General features: G+C 57.1%; 1 protein-coding gene across 1 annotated transcript; it reads left to right on the forward strand.

Moving 5' to 3' along the window:
* Positions 1-11,774: 11,774 nt before the first annotated feature.
* ID3 (inhibitor of DNA binding 3) lies at positions 11,775-13,386 on the forward strand. Its single transcript, XM_040086012.2, has 3 exons — positions 11,775-12,297; positions 12,479-12,550; positions 13,043-13,386. Exons 1-2 carry the CDS (start codon positions 11,977-11,979, stop codon positions 12,533-12,535), a joined length of 378 nt encoding a protein of 125 aa, XP_039941946.1. The 5' UTR covers positions 11,775-11,976; the 3' UTR covers positions 12,536-12,550; positions 13,043-13,386.
* The last annotated feature ends 6,081 nt before the right edge of the window (positions 13,387-19,467 follow it).

The following is a 19,467-nucleotide window of genomic DNA, read 5'->3' on the forward strand; positions in this document are numbered from 1 at the left end:
TGCGGGAATATGGCCAGAGAAGGGCAGCGGGGGTGGAGTAGGAGCCTGATGAGGAGCGGCCGAGGGAGGATGGGTGGCTGAGCCGGGAGAAAAGGGGGTTCAGGGGAAGGAGGTTCAGGGGTGACCTTATCACTCTGCGCATCTGCCTGGAAGGAATTTGGAGCCAGGCGGGGGTAGGGCTTGTCTCCCAGGCAGCTGGGGACAGGGCAAGAGGACACAGCCTTAAGCTACTCAAGGGGAGGTTTAGGTTGGACATTAGGAAGAATTAGACATTGTAATGGGTTGTCCAGGGAGGTGGTGGTGTCACCGTCCCTGCAAGTGTTTAAGGAAAGACTGGACGTGGCACTTGGTGTGTCCTGTCCTGTCACAGCTGGACTCTGTGATCTCAGAGACCTTCTCCAAGCTGATTGATTCTGTGATTCTGAGCTGCGCTTGCCCTGGCGCTGCGTGGGATGGGCTCAGTGCCCTGCTCACTGCGCTGCTCAGCACATCCAGGAGAGACAGGCCCTGGAGGGTTCTGCATCTCTCTGTTCTCCCAGCCTCTCTGCATGATCAGCGCATCCCACACAGCCCAGTCCAGCGCTGGTGATGGGCCAGAGCGCAGGCAAACCCGGCCAGGATCTCACAGCAGACAAGAGCTTCCTGGCCCTGTGGCAAATCCAAGGCCACCGTGTTGAATAGAGAAATCCCAGGATAAGTCGATCCTTCTCACTGCCCCCTCAGTGGGGACAGCCTCTCCACAGACAGAACACTGGCTCCTCAGCAACACCAGAGAGGAACCTGCACATTCAACAAGAAGAGTTAAAAAACCCCTGCTGATCCCTTCCTGTTTGTGGGACGGAGCAGCGGCACAGTTTCCAAGAGCCAGGTCTCACGGGTCAGACGGAGCAGCTGCACTGATGGCAGAGCTGGATCTGCCTCTGGGGCACCCACCAAAACCAGCAGCAGCTCAGCAAGGGCAGGATCCGTCCAGCATCCCCCAGCTGCCTCCCCCTCTGTGAAGTCCCAGCCAAGCGCCGCTCAGCCTTTAATCTGCAGGAGGCCTGGTTTCCCTGGCAGCAGATTTCCCGGGTGTTTCGGGCTCTCTTCCCCCTGAGGGTCCCCGTGCCCAGGATGAGCAGCTGCGGGAAGCAGGGCCGGGCTGCCAGGCTGGGGAGGAGCTGCGGGGACTCGGTGAGAGCCCGGGGTGCTTGCAGGGGGCAGCCCCAGCCTTGGGAGAGGGTGGGCGAGGAGGGGGAGCGTTCTCCAGAAGGGATGAAGGATGCTCGGAGGCGGCTCAGCCAATGGGGTGGCTGGATTTGGTTGTCATGGCTACGGTTGGGAGGCAGAGCAGGGAGAGGATGCTGGAAGAGAAGGGGTGCAGAGCCCCCCATCCTCGTCAGGGGCTCAGGGCAGGCGGGGAGCTGGCGCAGCACAAACAGATCATTCTCTTTGGAAACTCATGGCAGAATCTGTTTAAATGCTTTCCGAGGTAAGAGGGCTTTAGGGGGGGCTGTGGGGGAGCTCTTTTGCCTGGCCCAGTGAGAAGAGAGCTGTGGATGCTGAATTTGGGGATGGGGGTGAGGGGCATCGTGCCCCTCACCCACTCTAAACCCCTGCAGTGCTTCTCCCCAGAGACCCTGGGCTGCGCTGGCACAAAAATTCGGAACTGTGCGGGGTTTCTCCGAAATGCAAGCTGCCACAAGTCGGAACCCTGGCTGCCCTTAGTTTGTAAGAGGTGTTTGGCTCTCCAACAGCAGGAACCTGGGAGAGTGAGTTTAGGTTCCCATGGAAAGTGGCACCGTTCGTGTCCATCATCCCTGTGCCTGGCACAGGGCTTCTGCCAGCGAAAATTCTGAATGAATGAGGATTTCTGCCATTCCCAAGCTGCCACAAATTGGAACCCTGGCTGCCCTTGGAGTGCCAAACACCTCCCACAAGCTGGCATCAGGAACCCGGGGGCTGAGTTTAGTTTCCCATGGCGAAGGATCACCGTTCACATCATCCTCGCTCCTTCTCACAGCTCCTCGGCCGTTACTGCAGTCTGCCCGGATTTCGCCTTCAAATGGAAAAGATCAAGGCTTCATCAGAGTCCTGTGACGCTCCTGCAGGGCTCATGAGAGAGGTGAACCGGGTCTGTGGTCTGGCTGGTGCACGGAGTTCGGTGCCGTGCCAGTGGACTGCCTCAAACACACAACAAAGGATGCTTAGAGTAGCATCAGGAACATCCCTAACCACTCAAATATATAAATTTTGAAAGAGAAAACTCAAAAAGAGCTGCAGCAAAAAAAAGCCAGCTCTAATTATCCATAATCAAACTATCAGATGTAATAAAAATAACCCCATGTCCAATCCCCTTAAAAAGAGTCAAATATATGCCCAGGATCTCAAACTTAAAAAGATCTGTCTCTAACCAAATAAAAAGCAAAAATCCCATGTGTTTTGAGCTATATGAATTCATTAACCTAACACTTCAAACCCACAAAAATTTAAAACCTTAGTCAACACTAGTATGCCATATACACTAATCCCATCACTTTATACAAAATCAAACCCCATTTCTCTAACTAACATAACCAAAACCCTACAAATTCTAACTGTAATGAAGCCTAAAACATCTAATTAAAAATGAAATAAAAAATTCCCATTATATCTAACCCCAAACCCCAGACATTCCAAGCAAATGTCCTCCAAAAGAAATACTTTAAGTGCCAAAAACCCTCAAACATTTAAAATAACTCCTGCAAAAATGCCCCTCTACCCACCACGCCACCAATATCCCACGAAACAAATAAATTACTCTCTTCATACAGTGCACCCATAAAAATTTTTAAATCTCCCAAAAATCTTTAAATAATTACAAATTAACCCAATAAAAGATTTAGTCTCATTTATCAAAGAACCCCGAAAGAAGCACAAACTCAAAAACACCATACAACCACCTACCGGCAAACAAACCACACTACAGTCTCTTCATTAATTCTTTATCACATCATAAAAATGAAACAGAAATAAAAAAACCCCGCAACCGTATAGAATCCCACACAACGAATCACAATAACGGGTAAAAAAGATAAATCAACCTACTAAACTCAAAACTGTACAACTGACCCTAAACCTGACTAAAAAAACCCCAACAAACCTATGCTAACTCATAAATAATAACCAATACTCTATAAAATTGACTAAAAAACCAAACTAATTCACAACATGAAAAGAATCTAAACTACTAGAAAATAAAAGAACGTCGCTGCTTCAAAAGACTACCTAAAAAATCCACCATATCAATAATACCCATGTTCCCAAAAGTCAAACTAATAAAAAAATCAAAACAACAAACCAATCAAACTACGACAATAAAAATAGCACAAATTAACTTAAATTGACAACACCCCCCAAAATTATTCCTAACTCAATAAAACCATAATGCCTCAAACCACCACGACAAAAATAGCACCTATAAATACGCACAAAACCCAAAGACCAATTTAACCATAAAGAATATCTCCCAAACTATCTGTAACTATAAAACACATACTGCAAGCAAACAAGCCAAATAAAGAAACCCCTATAATACAATAATCCAATTAAAAGTATTTAAAACCCCTGACAAATTAACTACATCTCAACCACCTCAAACCCATCAAAACAAACACTATGTGCTCACCATAATAAAAGCCACCACTAAATAAATTAAAAAATCCCCTATAACTCAAGATACTGCCCATTACACCATTGTAAACCTTAAAAAGCATATCCTTTAAAAATATAATACCCCACCAAAAAAATTCAACAGCAAAACTCAGCTCAAACCCAACCAGATAAACTAAGAAACATAACAGTAAATAAATAGACCATATCCCTTATCATACAGCATCTATAGAGAAAATAAAACAACACAATCAACCATTAAAAACCACCTTAAAAACCACTGAACAGAAAAGAAGAAGAAAAAAACCTTAAAAAATTTAAAAACTGCATCTAACAGTGCCGCTCTCCCCCACCAGGTGGCGCCGCTGAGCCGCCCGGCGGCGGAAGCGGAGTGCGCGCCTATACGGCACTTACGGTACGATCCGTATGTACGGTACCTGGGAGCGCACGCAAAACACGGCACGTGCCCGTCCCGGTGAGGGTGGCACACGGGCACAGAGGGGACGAGCGCGCGCTCAGCGACACGCAGGTCACCTACACACAGCCACAGACGTGCACGGGGCCGTACGTCACCCAGAGATAGCTGTACGTGCACCCACGGGTGCTACAGGCTGTGACCTCCAGCTCCCACGCCCCTGCTGGATGGATGTTCCCCCAGCTCCATGGCTGGGGGCACACAGCGTGCCATCACGTCCCCGTGTCACAGGGGCCGTGCGCCCAGCACGGGACTTGTCGCCAGCCCCACAGTGGGGACGCAGGCTGGGACATTTTTATAGAAAGTGAGGAAGCCTGGGTGAACAGAGAGCGGAAAAAAAAATTCACTAAAAGCAGTGAGAAAAGGAGCACAGGTCGGCTTCCGGCACGTGGGCGCACAGCTGGGGCGGCAGCTGGCTCTGTAGAGGGAGCTGGGGACAGGGACAAGGGACGAGGGACCCTTGCCTTCAGCCCTGCACTCCAGAATTCTCTTCATCCCAAAGGAATGGCGCTGGACAGAGCAACGGCAGCGGGGGTTGGTGGCAGGGGATGACGGGGATGGGTGTGCCCAGATGTAAGGCTTTGTGAGTTGTTCCCCCAGCACCCTTGTTCCCAGCTGCTGGGGTCAGGGATGGGATAAGGAGAGAGGCCAAAGGATGGAGAAACCAGTGGATATTTGGGCCGGACCGCATCATTCCCGGCTTGGATTTTGGCTTTCATTCCCAACAAGAGGGTAGGAGCTGCTTCTAAGACCCTGAGTGTGGAAACTGAGGCGGGGACAGTCTCAGCTCTGGGGTTTGGGAATGGGGACCCCCAGTTTGGTCACTCCCCAGGAGCCCTTGGATTGTGCGGCCACAGCTCCAGCGGGTTTGGAGGAGCGCCGAGGGGACACCCCCATGTCCCCCCCTTTCCTGCAGGAGACAAAAGAGCCCCTGCTCACCCTGCCGCTGCCCCTAAGGCGGCATCTGCTCCAGCTGGATGGAAACTGTGTGTCAGAGGAAGTTGGGGGGGACACCCAGGTGTCTTCCCCCAGCACCTGCGCCAAGCCTGACCCCCCCATTCCCTGGCACACCTGGGATGAGCTGGGCCCGTCCCCATGGGGTGGGCTCCCAGCAGAGGGAGGGCACAACCCTCACCCCCACCTTTGCTTCCCACTGCTGCTTAAACCCAGAACGGCCACACAACCCAAACGCTGGGGGGGTCCCCATCATCAAACCACAGCACTGACACCGTCCCTGCCTCAGTTTCCCCACTCAGGGCCTGAAGGGTGGCTTCTCATCCCACACTGGGGCTGGCACAATCCAGGATGGGAATTTCTTGCTCCAGCGTGACCAGAACCCAGCCCCATGGGGAGGCTCGCATCCCATTCCCAGATCTCGGCATTTTGGGGGCCAGAGGAATGGGGAGGTTGGGGAGGGGAATTTGGGGAGGGGAGGTTGGGGAGGGGATGCTGGCGAGATATTTTTACTGAGGATACAGAGGGAAGGATCTGTGGCGCTCTTCGCCGAGCGAAGAAAACAACCATTTGGGGCAGGTTTGAAAAGCGCCGAAACCACGACAGGAAACCCAAATTGTACAAATGCAGATGTGAGTGGAAAAAGCTCTTGAGCTGGTCGCTCCGGCTTTCACCTCCACTAAAAATAAACCTGCCTTATTAGGGGCAGATGGGGGCCGAGATAAAACATCTCTCCCCCCACGCCCCCCGTGTTTTTCCGTGGAGGGGCTGCTCCCTGTGATGCCGTGCAATGTGGCTTTCTGGGGGTACTGGGGATGGGGGGCTCGGCTCCTGTTGGGTTTTGGAGAGGATTTGGGAGGTTTGAGGGGTTCGGGGTTGTGTGTCAGGTTTTCTGGAGGAGGGGTTGGTGGGGTTGATGTGATTTAGGGCCGGGCAGTGCAGGGTGGGGGGGGGGTGTGATGAGCTGTAACGGTGTCTGAGTGTCACCAGGCAGCCTGGCAAAGCCACATCCTGCAGCGCAGCAGGACCCGGGGGAGGAATTTGGGGGTGCTGAGAAAGGGAGGGACCGGGGGCAGGGGCTGCGGGGGCAAAACTCCTCCTGGGACCCCCACACCACACAGGCTGGGCTCCTCTTCCCCTCTTTGGGCTACGATGGGACGCAGCACCCCACGCTTGGGGCGAGGCTGTGGCGAAGACGGCGCCGGGTTTGGGTGCCCGCTGCCCCCCTGCCAGCCCTGGGAGGATACTGTGGGAGGTGGGAGCTGCTCTGCTGTCACCCGGGCTCCTGTGCCAGCCCAGCGTCCCCACACCTGCAGCAGCCACGGGGGAAGCGGGGTTGTTCACACGCGCAGCCTTTGCAGCCCCGTCCTCCTCCTCCTCCTCCTTCCACAGGGATGCCATTTGGGAAGGGAGGAATCAAAAAGGCGGAGGGAGACGGGAGCAGAGCGAGGGGCGAGCCGAGCCCCGAATTGTGGGTGTAGCTCCAGTAGTGGCACAGCACCGCAGCACCCACGGGGACCCCCCCAGCAGGGCCTGGGTTACGGGGTGCTCACATGGCACCAGCTGATCACTCTTGGGCCCCTTGGGGGCTGTGATTGCTCCGGTTCCCCCCCAAAAAAGGTCCTGGAGGGAAAAGACCCCTCAGGGTTCGGCTGGGACTCCGAGGGGCTGCTGCCGTGTCAGGGGTGCGGAGGGGAGGGTGGGCTCTGTCCGGCCTTGGGGGGCCAGGCCAGGGCGGTCAGCGCAGGAAGCGCTGCAGCGGCGGCGGCTGCTCCCGGCCCCCCCAGATGCACCCGTGAGATCGGGCAGCAGGAAGCAGCTGCGGGGAATGCCGGCGCTGGGAACAGCCGCTGCTCCCTGCCCAGCGCTGCCTGCGCCCGCACGACCCCCGGCCCCGCTGTCCCCCCCCCCCACGCTGGGCATGTTCCAGGCGTCCCGGCCTCTCCTCCGCAGGGAACGGAGGTGCCCGCGGTTTGCCCTGGGGAAGCAGCTCGGACTCCTCACGGGAATATGCGGATCCCTCTGGCTCTGAGGGTGATGGGGATGGAGACGCGGCTCTGCTCCTGACCGGGCTTTGGATGGGAGGAGACGCGGGGAAACTGAGGCACGGCCAGGGACAGAGCAGCTTGGCCACAGTTCATGTCCCGGTTCCTGGTTCTCTTCCAGAGGGATGAGAAGTGTTCCTCTCCCTCCCCTGGGTACTCTGGAAGGAGATAAACGCCTCATGGTGCTCACTCCGGTCCCTGATGACCACCAGCAGGGTGCTGCCTGCAGGCTGGGCTGGGCTGGGACCCTCAGGCTCAGGGGGGTCCCCGGGGCTAATCCCCTGCACAAACAGCGGCGCATTCCCCGGGGCCGGATCCGCTCTCCCGGTGACAGGGCTGGGGGGGCGGGGCACCTCACTGCTGCTTTTTGGGGCCACTCCTTTCCCTCCCCACCTTCTCTGCCATTTGTCTGCTCGTCCAGCCCCGTTCCCGGCCCGTGGAGCCTCCGGCGCTGTCTGCCTTTAGCAGAGGGTCCTGTGGTGGGTGAAACTGAGGCACAGAGCTGACAGGTGGCGGGGGACAGGCTCCTTTCTGTGTGGGCTGTGGACTCTGACATCCATCCATCCCTCCATCCCTTCATCCATCCATCCATCCATCCATCCATCCCTCCATCCCTTCATCCCTTCATCCATCCATCATCCATCCATCCATCCCTCCATCCCTCCATCCATCTGTCCGTCCATCCATCCATCCCTCCATCCCTTCATCCATCTATCCCTCCATCCCTCCATCCATCCATCCATCCATCCATCCCTCCATCCATCCATCCCTCCATCCCTCCATCCATCCGTCCGTCCGTCCATCCATCCCTCCATCCAACCCTCCATCCCTCCGTCCATCCATCCATCCCTCCATCCAACCCTCCATCCCTCCATCCATCCATCCCTCCATCCAACCCTCCATCCCTCCGTCCATCCATCCATCCCTCCATCCAACCCTCCATCCCTCCATCCATCCATCCATCCATCCGTCCATCCATCCATCCATCCCTCCATCCATCCATCCATCCGTCCGTCCGTCCGTCCATCCATCCATCCATCCATCATCCATCCATCCATCATCCATCCATCATCCATCCATCCATCCAATCTGCCAGTTCCGATTTATAAATCCCCACTGACCCTGAAACACCCCGAACCTGGGACATCACAGCTCAAGACAGGGGTGTCACCGCAGCTACAGGCACCCCAGGGAGGGTTTGCCAAACTGCAAGGGGACCTTTCAGCACCTTCTCTGCCTGCAGCGGGGTCACAGCGCCCATCCCTGCCTGTCCTGGCCCGTCCCGGACCCACTCTCCACCCAGGAGCACTCGGCCCCGGCACGAACTGAGGAGTCAGGAGAGCCGCCACCCCATCAGCAGGATCATCAGACGCCGTGGGACTGCCTCCCCACGCCAGCACAGCCGTGGGGATAAGGTGGGAAAAAGATCTCAGAGCCTTTTGAAGAAGCCCAGGATCCCTTTTTTCCCTTGAGCGTCCATCTAGATTTCTTCTCCGGCGCCAAAGCTCCCTCAGATCGCTGCTGCGCCGTGCCACGTGGGTGCCTAGGCTGGGGAGCCGGCTTGAAGCATCTCCAAAAATCAAGGAATTCATCTCTGAGCTCTTGTTCCCACGTTGTGCTGAGCTGGAGCACAGCCAGCCAGGTCCCTCGGCTTCCCTTGCTCCTGAAGGATCCTGAAGGTCTCCAAAGGTCCCTGGTAAATGGGATTTATACCTCAGCCCCGTCTGAAAGTGAATCCAGATGACCCCTGGGGAAGAGCCCTTCCCTTTGTAGCTGCCTTGGGCACCCTGCCACATCTCTGCTCCTCTCCTCTCCCATCCAAATCCCTTCCCCGCTGCAGCCTCCAGCGTCCAGAACACAAGGAATTCCCCCTAAGAACGCTGGTGGTGTTCCCTCAGGACACGGGGACCCCCACGCTGGCCCTCCCTGCCCTGCAGCAGCCACTTCCACTCCACGTTCCATCCCTCACATCCTGCCACCTGTACCGACTTATTTCAGGGGGAAAAAAAAAAACAAAAGTAAAAAAAAAATCCAACCAAACCCAAGCCCAAGCCCAAGGGGCAGATTATTTTGGGGCAGGGGGGGGAAGCAGCTGCTTGTGAGGCACCCCCCAAGCTTTGAGATCCTCTGCAGGTATCTTGGGATTGACGATCTGCTCCCAGGAAAAGGGGAGAGGTGGTGGGGAGCAGCGGCGGAGCTGCAGCGAGGTACACGGCCGCCCCTCCCCAAGGAGGTTTGGTACCGTTTTGGGGCGCTTGCTGCGGTGGATAACCCCAGCTCCCGCTTCTTCTCCTGCTTATTTCAGCTTTCTTTTGAATAAAACCCCCGTTCGGGCCCTTCCACCGTGAAATCATCACGCTCCGGAGCATTCCCGCTCCACTCCCTGCCCCGTTTTCTCTCCTCCACGCTAAGAAAATCCTCTCCCCCCCACATCCTCTGCTTGAGGACACCCCAAACCCGGAGCCTCCACCGCCACAGCGCCCTAAAAAAGCGACCCCCACCACCCCGCACCCACCCCCGGCCCAAAGCTCCCCATGGCTGGGGATGTGGATGTGTGTGTGTTGGGGGGGAGCCGTGACACGAACTGGGGGCGATCAGATAAAAACCCCCGTGGCGCTCCCAGCCCCGTCCCGCAGCCGGGGGATCCCCGGGCTGGGATGAATCCCCTCGGAATACTCCGGCAGCGTGGCCGTGGCGGTGCGGGGAGGGAGCGGGGGGGGGGGTGGGAGGAGGTTGCCTTGGCCACGCATCCCTCTGTGAATGCATGACGTGCGCAGGGCTGGCGCCAGGCTGTCTGGGGCCGGGAGTTAGATCAACACAGCTGGAGGGCCCGGGCCACAGCTGGGCAAAGGCAGCGGGTCCCGCCGCCCAGGCAGAGCCTGTGGGAACGGCCGCCAACAAAACCCCCCTGCAAACAAAAGCTTTCCCCCCTCCCTTCTCCCTCCCGAGTCCCTCTGAAGCCTTTCAGCCCCCCCCCCCCCCGATCCCTTGGGAAATGAGAGGGGGGTGCATGGGAATAAGCAGAGGCTGCAGCGTTGCTGTTTTGTGTCGAGGGGAAGTCGTAAGGGGGGATTCAGGTGGTGGTCCGAAAAAAAAGAAAAAGAAAAAGTTTTGAAAGGTTTTGTACACGTTAAAGGAAAAAAAAAAAAAATCAAAAAAATCGGTGTTAATTTCATGGAGTTTTACATTTATTATTTATTTTGTCCTTTTTTAACTTTGTTGTTCCTTTTTTAATCTTTTTTTTGGGGGGGGGGCGATTAGTTGTTGGCTCTAGCCCCAAAACAGGTTAATGAGGGTAATTACGCCTCTTCCCAAGCTGCTGTCCTTTACACAGCAGTGATTTCCCAGGAAACTCATAACGAGTGAGGTAGGGGCGGGGGGGGGAAAGAAAAATAAAATATATGAGAATAATCCAACCCCCAAAAAGCGTTGGATGCTGCTTTTAAGGGGTTTTGTTGTTGTTGAGCAGCTCAGGGCTTGGGGGAGATGTGGGGAGGAGGGGTCTCCTCCAGCCTGCAGCCCCCAGACCCCCTTTGGGGGGAGATGGAAATAAACCCCAGCACCACCAAACCGGGATTTGGGCAGATCTGGACTAAATCTCGGGTACCCCCGCGCTCCTGCGCCCCTCATTCGCTGGGACCGTGGGGCCAAGCGGGGTGCCAGGGTGCCCCCAGCCCTCTGGGCTGTGACATTCCCTTCCTGCACTCTAACTAACCCCCCGATTTTTGGGGGGAGTGAGGTTTTCCCCCCTCGGGGCTCACGCCGATTCGCGATCCGGCTGTCACTTCTGCAGGTCCCCTCCGTGTGCCACCCGCTGCTGCCACTCCCACCGGGGACCCCCGGATCGCTCCAGCTTTGGGCTTTTTCTACGGGCTGTAGAAAAAGGCTCCGACTCTTCCCCTGAGTCTGTAAATTTTGAGGCAGCGATGGATTGGAGGGGCCAGATTCCTTCATATCCCACCCCCCCCCAATCGCTTCTACTGGGATAACCCCTTTGCCTATAAATCTCCTCTCCCTCTCCAAAATAAAATAATAATAAAAAAAAAAAACCAAAAAAACCCCTCCAGGCCTCTCGCAGGCGCTGACCTAAATCTGGTTTCTCCATCGTAACCTCAGTTTTACCGCAATTAATTTTTTTCTGCTGGTCACAAGATAATTCCTGACGCCAGAAAGTCTGGAGGTCAGATGAGAAACGGATTGAGGAAAAGGGCGGCACTAATTTCCTTAAAACAGGGAGGTTGGGAGAGGGGAAACCCCACGGTCCTGCCTAAAAATAGGGGGAACTCGCTGGGAAGGGGAGGGGGACAGTTTGGGGGGTGCTGGGGTGTGGAAGGGGTTTAGGGGGAGATGATCCCCGAGAAGTTTGGGGGGGGTCTGACCACAGGAACGAGGAGCTGCGTGTCCGTGTCATCCCCCGCCGGGCCACTCTGGCCATCAAGGGTCAATTTGGGGGGCTCGGTGGGGGGAGCGGGGTGAGGTAGAGGGGGGTTTAAGGCTTCGTTGATGTGCAGGGGCGGAGTTGGATGCTTCGCCGCCACTCGGAGGCGGGGTTTAGGGCTTCGTTTACATAAAAGGGGAGCGATTAATGGTTATTTTACATAAAAGGGGGTAGTGTTGTTCATCGTTTGCATGCGGTGGGCGCGGCCGAGTCGCGCTGCCCATATAAACGCGGCGCGGGTGGCCTTTCCCCCCCCCCTCCTCAATCCGCCTGCGAGATACGAAACTTTGGGGTGCAGGGGGTGAGAGTTAAAGCTCTCAGAGCTGCCTTCTTCGGCGATCCCGGTGCTCGGAGGTCCCAGCGAAGCCCCCGCTGTCGCGACAGCTCCTAAGCATCGCCGCGCCCTGCATCTCCGGAGCCGCTCTGAGCCCACCATGAAAGCCATCAGCCCGGTGCGCTCCGTGCGGAGCTGCTACGAAGCCGTTTGCTGCCTCTCGGAGCAGAGTTTGGCCATCGCCCGGGGCAGCCACAACAAGAGCCCGGCCTTGGAAGAGCCCATGAACTTGCTCTACGATATGAACGACTGCTATTCCAAACTGCGGGAGCTGGTGCCGGGCATCCCTCAGGGCACCAAGGTGAGCCAGGTGGAGATCCTGCAGCACGTCATAGACTACATCTTCGACCTCCAGATCGTGCTGGAGGAGGGCTCCAAGGGCCGCGACCCCTCCTCAGAGGCCACCCTACTCTCCCTTAAGGTAAGGGTCGCTCCGGGCTGGCGGTTTGTCGATTCGGGGAGAGGGGATGCCTTAGGTTGGAGGTGATAACAAGTCGGGCCGGGGGTGCTGCAGGGTCCCCGAGTGTGTTGGTGGGGAATGGGGGGGCGTGGGGACCATCAGCTGCCGGGGTGATCTCAAGCTCTGTCCCCTCTCTCCGCAGGCGGCTGAACTCGCCTCAGAACTCCGCACCAAAGACGAGAGAAGTTTGTGTCACTAACGCCACCTCCACCAGGTGAGTGTCACCCCCGCTCAGCACCGCCGCCACCATCCGCAGCCCCGTCCTCTCCCTGTGCCCGCATCCCGGGGGGCGTCCCGGGCCCCCCCTTCCACCCCCCCCAGCATCGAAACCCCCAGGGGAACCATCCCTAGCAATGCTCCCCTCTCCCCAGTTCCCCCTCGCACCCCAATTTTTCACCACCCGCCCCCCAGTCCATCTCCCCCGACCCGCCCCCGGCACCGATCCAACTAACGCGGAGCAACGATCGCTGCCCCTTTCTGCGATCCCCCCCAAATCTCCCACCTGCGCAAACCCACCCCGGCCAGATACCGTCCCCGAGCACCTTGATTTCCTGCCTCCCACCCCCTCTTCCCAAACCTCCATCCCCACTTATCGCCACCCTAATTACCACTATTATATATATATATATGTATATATTTTATTTATTTTTTTTTTTCCCTCTCTCCTCCCTCCCCCTCTCTCCTCTCACCTCCCGGTGCCAATTAGCAAACAGGCAGCGAGTGTCGGTTCCTGGTTCGTTATCAGCCGGAGGTAAATAGCAGCTTCCTCCGTGGCGCCGGGCTGTCTGCGACCTACCGGCCCCGCCATCGCCTCCCCCGGGCCCGGGCACTGCGAGTGGGGAGCGGCTGGTTCCGGCCCCCCCCCGGCCTTCCTCCGCCACCATCCCACCCACGGAGCTCAGCATCCCAGCTTTTGGATCCCCCCCACCTCAGCTCACACCAGATTATTTTTTAATGATAGACTGATGATGAAGAGGAGGTTGTCTGTATATTTTTGGATTATGGCACAGCGAGTCCTTTTTTTTTTTTTTTAAAGGTGTTTAATGGGATGGCGGGGGTGGGGATTTAGGGGGGTTTTGGGGAAGTGGGGGGGACGAACATCCTCGAATATGAACCAAACTCTCTGGGGCTGTGGCCTCGTGTATTGTGGAGCTCTATACTAGAGTATAACTTTTTGTACCTTTTGTGCAGGAAGGTGAATTTCTGCGAACATGCCCTGTACTTGCTTTATAAACTTTTTATAAAAGTTACCATTTTTACATAATAAAAATCAGATCGTTTTCACTGGTTTTTCTCCTTCATCGCTGGGGTGGAAGGAGCTGGGGTGCGCCCCTGGGTGGGAAAACAACCCCCTGGAGGGGGTGGGAGCCTCCCAAACTCAGATGGGAACTTCTAGGGTTACTGTAGGAATCTCCGTAATTGTGTAATAGCGTCGAAATGTCAGCTCAGGTATGGGAGGAATTAACCCTGGGCTGCCGGCTCCTGGCCGAGGTGGCTGCCAGCTATTTTGGGTGCTGCTGTGCTTATCTGATAAGAAAGGAGTGAAGATGGTGCTGAGCCCCGGGGACCATCTGGAGATGGAGCTGAAGCCCTGGGAAGGAGGGGGAAACGCGCTTTTTCCACTTTGGGCTGTGTGAAAACGGGCTGCTCGGTGCCCTGATGCTGGATTTGAGCTTCTGCTGGGTTGGGAGGGATGCTGCTGCTCCCCCAGGATGTACCCCAGAGGGGCACAGAACTTTCTGGGCTGCTTTTGCTGCCTCAGGTTTTATCCAGAGAGCAGCCTGGCCTGATCTCCTTGGGGTCAACACCCCAGGGAAGGGGTGTTGGGAGCAAAAACCGCTTTTCCCTCCCCTTGGGTAGTGCTGTGGTTTCCCTTTGGCCCGGGAGCAGATGTGACCCCCGGCTGGCTCAGCTGTGGAGCTGGATCCTGCTCCCGAGGGGAGGTTAGGATGAAGTTGAACTAACCTCACCCCCACCTGTAGCACCATCATCTCGGTCCCCCGTGCTGGGCTCTGGTTTTGCTGCCGTGGCCTTAGCCACGCGTGGTGTGGGTCCTGCCCCGTGGCACTGGGGTGTCCCCGGGGTGTTGCAGCACCCAGGGGAGCTGAGTCAGGGGCTGTGTTATGGGAAGAGCAGGAAGAAGAAGACATGGGGGTCTCACCCACACACACACACACAGGCTTCAGCCTCTGTCCCAGCGACAGCCAACAGCAGCTGCCAAACGCCCCTTGTCCGTGGGCATTTCCACTGGGAAAAGCAGCGCGTGGAGCTTCCAAAAAGCACCACCTGGCTCGACTGGATCACCAGCCCCTGGGAACTCTCCTCCCTCCTCCCAGCTTGCTGTCCCCAGCTCCTCAGGGGCAGGGGATCCTCGGGCACCCCTCGGGGGGGTGGGATGTGGTGACAGGGGCTGTCCAGGCACGGTGGGAGGCAGGTGAGGGCGCAGAAACCGCCGCATCTGGGAACGGAGCTGCCGTCACGCTCACAGCTAAATATAAGCTTTTGCCATCCCCGCTGGATTTTGGCTCTGGAGGAAAAGGCAAGGGGTGGGTTAGGGGTGAGTGTCCCCACGTTCACCCCGCTGTCGTGGCCCTCCAGCTGTGCCAGCGCTGATGTGCCAAAGGGATTTGAGTGGGAGGGGTGGGAAAAGCACCCCGGGCATGAGCCAGGGGATGGGGATGAGCTCGGTACCTGCAAGGTGGGGCTGCCCCGTGAGCAGCCTCGGTCCGAACGGGTCCCCTATCAGGGGTGGTGAAAATCCTGGACTCGTGGGAGCATTAATGAGCCTGTTTTGGGGCTGGGGTTACTGGGAGAACTGGGGATAGGCACTGGTGGGGTGGGAGAAAAGATTCCCGCTGGGGCTGGGCACTGGGAAGGCAGAGGGTGACTCCAGGCCCCTGCCCCTGTCCCCCCTCAGGGATGGGGGATTCCCGAGGCCAGGGGCTGGGGGGTTTGGCAGGGTGTAGGTTCAGCTCTGGCTCCCAAGAAGCCTCCCAGGGCCGTTTCCTCCTCTCCCGTGGTGGACGGATCCCGGCGCCTTGCCCGGAACAGCCACCCCGACATTCCCAGACTCTGGCACAAGCCTTGTGCAGACCCCACTGACTCCATGGACTGGGCTGTCAGATGCCAGTGCTTTCTTTGAAATTCCATTTTTTTGTTTTTTTAAAATAAAAAAATAAAATAAAAAAAAAGGCTAACCCCACAACTAAAAATAACTACCGGCATTTACCTCGGGGAGTCGATGTGATGATTTCACCCCGTGGGGCAGATGGGATTTTACCTCGGGGCGGGGGGAAAAGATTTACCCCACGCAGCAGATTTTACCCTGGCTGTTTTGGGATGCCGATGCTTTCCTGGAAAATCCTGATTTAAAAAAAAAAAAAAAAAAAAAAAAAAAAGCCGGGAAAAACACCCAGCTAAAAATAGCCGCAGGGGCCGAGATTTACCTCGGGGGAGGGGGGAAACAGCTGGAACGAGGAAAATATTCCTGGCCGAGTAAGCCCCGCTTTACTTTTACCACCCCAGCTACACTGCGGGAGTGCAGAAAAGAGGGTGAGGAGGGCAAAAACTGATACCGGGCTGGGGGGGAGGAACGGTGAAGGTCGAGCGCGGCCCCGCCGCGGTGCCGGTGGCCCCCGGGCCGGCTCGTTCGCCTCTTGGCAAGCGCCGCAGTCTGATGCAATCGCCGCGCTGACGGAGGCGGCGGTTCCCACCTGTATTTGCCATTGTGTGCCCGGAGCTGTTTGCAGGTGTTTGCTGGCGCCGCGCTGTCTGAGCCGCACTTCCCTCCTCCTCCTTCTCCTCCTCCTCCTCCTCCCGCTGCTGCCCCGGCCAAGGCCTGGCCCCCCTGCGCCCCCCCGCCCGGCTCCCCGCCAGCCGCCGCTCGCACAGATGCGGCGAGCACACGCGTGACCTTGGCCAGGCGCGCTCACGCGTGCGGGGGGGGGTTCGTGGCCGCCGAGCGCGGGCGTGCAAACGCAGGCGTGCACTCGCACGCGTGGCCGAGCGGGACACGCGCGGCGTGTGCGCTCACACGCGTGTTTACAAACACCCACACACGTCCGTGCACGCTCATGCGTGCAGATACATGCGTGCTCGGTCACACACACCGATGTGCGCTCACACACTTGTGCACAGACACTGACACGTGTGACATGTGCATTTACACGCGTGTTTACCAACACTGACACGCATCTGTGTATGCTCACATGTGCAGATGCATGCTCAGCTGCACACACACCGATGTGCGCTCACACACGTGTGACATGCACTTGCACACATTTACAAACACCGACACACATCCGTGCACGCTCATGTGTGCAGATATATGTGTGCTCAGTCACACACACCGATGTGCGCTCACACACGTGTGCACAGACACTGACACGTGTGACATGCGCTTACATGTTTATAAACACCGACACACATCCATGCTCACGCGTGCAGATGCACGCTCAGCTGCACACACACCTATATGCTCTTACACACGTGTACACAGACACTGACACGTGTGACATGCACTTACACACGCATTTACAAACACTGACACACGTCTGTGCATGCCCACACACGGCTGTGCTCAGTCACACACACACACCGATGTGCGCTCACACACGCGCGCACAGACCCTGACACGTGTGTCCGGGCGTACTCGTGCTATAAATGTGCGTTATACCATAAAGTATAAAATAAATTTCACACCATAAAATTTCACACTCCCACACGCGCGTGCATTTACACCCGTGCTCATGAGTACTTACGATATTGCCTGCGGGCACCGACACACGTCTGTGCACACTCAAAACACACGCACACTCATGCTTGCACACACAGCAGGGCTCATCCTGTGAGGGGCTCAGCACCCCCGCGGTTGGAGCTCCCAGGGATGCTGTGCAATCGGAGGAGGCAATTCCTGCTCCCTCTCCACCCCATCCTCTGTCCTGGCAGCCACCTTGCCTGTCCCTGTCTGCTCTTGTCTTCCCTCTCCCACAGGTGACATCGGGGTTTTGTCCCGCGGTGTGACAGGAGCTCCACGCACGTCCCAAAATCTGCCGGGGACGAGGCGGGGCGGAGGCGGAGCGGCGCCGGGCTCGCAGCCGCGGCTCGATGCTGCCGTCTCCAGGGCAGAGGAAGAAGAGCCCGGCTCACCGGGAAAGATCTCCCCTCGGGAAGAGCTGGGATTTCAGATTCCCTCTGGTGTACCCTCGGAAACCACCAGGACTTCCCCCGATGCCGATCCCAGCAAGAACTGGGATCTGCTCCGGCGTTCCCCTTGGGAAGCAGGAGCACCTTCTCTGGTGCCCTTCGGGGAAGGACCGGGATCTCCTCTGTTGCCCCATTCCAGGCACTGGGATGCGTGGCACCGGCCTCGGGCGCTGCTGTGCAGCCGGCTGCGCTTGCCCAGTGACCCGTCACACGCTCCTGGGACAGCTGTCCCCCCACTCTGGGCACAGCCACAGGGTCCCATGGCCGGCGCACTGTTGGGGTCTCTCACCTTGCCCCAGAGGAGGAGGCTGGTCAAGGGGCTGGTTGGGATGCTTCAGGCCATCCACGTGGTCATCCCAGCCCTCTGCAACATCACGGAATGAGATAACCTCTAAGGTCCTCTCCAATCCAGCCAAACCCCTCTGGTTCGTAGGGTGGAAGCTGGTGTGCAGCCCACACATCTGGACACCTTGGTGTCAGAGGAAGATAAAAGTCTGCATCCTCTGGTATGGGAGAGGAGTTTGCTGGTGGAAAGCCATGGCTGGGAAGGCTGGAAAAGGCTTATTGAGCAAATATTAGGAAATATTAGGAAAGATGCCCTTGACTCCTCCCTCAGCAGAGGGAGTGAGGGCCAACAGCTTTTCCCACTTCTGGGTCAGCCCTCACCCCAGCGAGGTCACACTAACAACACGTGGGGACGTCACCTGTGCTTTGTCCAAACTGGAGGAGCTGAGGACACAGCTGCCAGGCCCTCCCCATGCCCCAAGTCCTTATCCCAAGGGTCACCCACTGGAGCGAGCCCAAGGCAGGCGACTGACACAAATCCATCCACCCTGCCGGGCACGGCCTTGTCTTTGTGCGCTGGGATGGAGACAGCAGTTGCCTTCTTCCCACAGAGGAGGAGAAGAAGAGGGTCTGGGTGTATGGATTTGCCAAAGCTCAGCCACACTCCTGGCACAGGGGCCGCAGCGCCCAGCTGGGGTGGCATCGCTGCTGCCAGGCCTTTTGTTCTGCCTCAGAGTCTCGCACGGTGGGAGGCAAATGTCTATCCTGGATCCGAGGCTCCTGGCACGTTTCTGGGTGTCCCTCCCAGCTGAGTTGGAGTCTGGAGGTCTGGTGTCCTTCCTCGTCCACAGCAGAGGCCATGCCCAGCGTGTGCCTCCATCTGTCTGTACTCCAGGAGGATTCTTCACACAAAAGTCCATCTCTGCGTGTGATTGTCCTTCTCCCAGAGCTGGGCATGGAGCTGGCTCTTCCTGGAGAGGAGAATGATGGAGAGAAGAACTGTGGGAGGAATGAAAGGGTAGAGGCAACCGGGTGACGGAGAGGAATCAGGGGATGGAGAGGAGCCAGGGGATAGAGACAAACAAGGCGATGGAAAGGAACCAACTGCTGTGGCTCGGTGGCCTCAGGAGGTTAAACCCTGGCTTGTCCCTGTGGCTGTGGCAGCCTTTTACTGGTGCCAGTAAGGGTCAGAGTTGCCCTCACGCAGGGGTTTGCCATTGCCTCGGGGATTCCTGTTGCTGTTGCACCCTGAAATACCCTGTAGGCCAGCTTGGGTGCCTTTCATCCCCTTTTTCTCCCTCCACTTTGCCAGAAGGAGCTGGTGCACTCCAAGGACCTAGGTGGGATGCCTGTGGAACAACGGGCGGCGGGCTGAAGGAACTGAGTGAACCAGGGGCCAAATCTCCTCACGCTGAGCCCCTCTGAGACCCCCGGCCTCCCCCAGCAGCACTGTCCCCTGTCTGCAGGCTGGGGAGGTGCCAGACAGCCTCTGAGGGGTGGAGGCCAAAATTTTTGTTCTAAATAGATGCAGCTCCCTCTCCCCTCCCCTGGCTTGCTGTGACCGGGGGATAGGGATGGGAGAACGAAGAGAAGGGTGGGACGAGGATGAGAAGATGAGGACTGGGGCTTGATGGAGACGAG

The sequence above is a fragment of the Hirundo rustica genome, chromosome 25 (assembly GCF_015227805.2).
Source record: "Hirundo rustica isolate bHirRus1 chromosome 25, bHirRus1.pri.v3, whole genome shotgun sequence".
In the NCBI taxonomy this organism is placed as follows: Eukaryota; Metazoa; Chordata; class Aves; order Passeriformes; family Hirundinidae; genus Hirundo; species Hirundo rustica.

Coding starts and splice junctions, on each gene's coding strand:
- ID3 (XM_040086012.2), top strand. CDS start 11,977: ATGAAAGCCATCAGCCCGGTGCGCTCCGTGCGGAGCTGCTACGAAGCC. Junction 12,298..12,478: donor CCACCCTACTCTCCCTTAAG/GTAAGGGTCGCT, acceptor CTCTCTCCGCAG/GCGGCTGAACTCGCCTCAGA.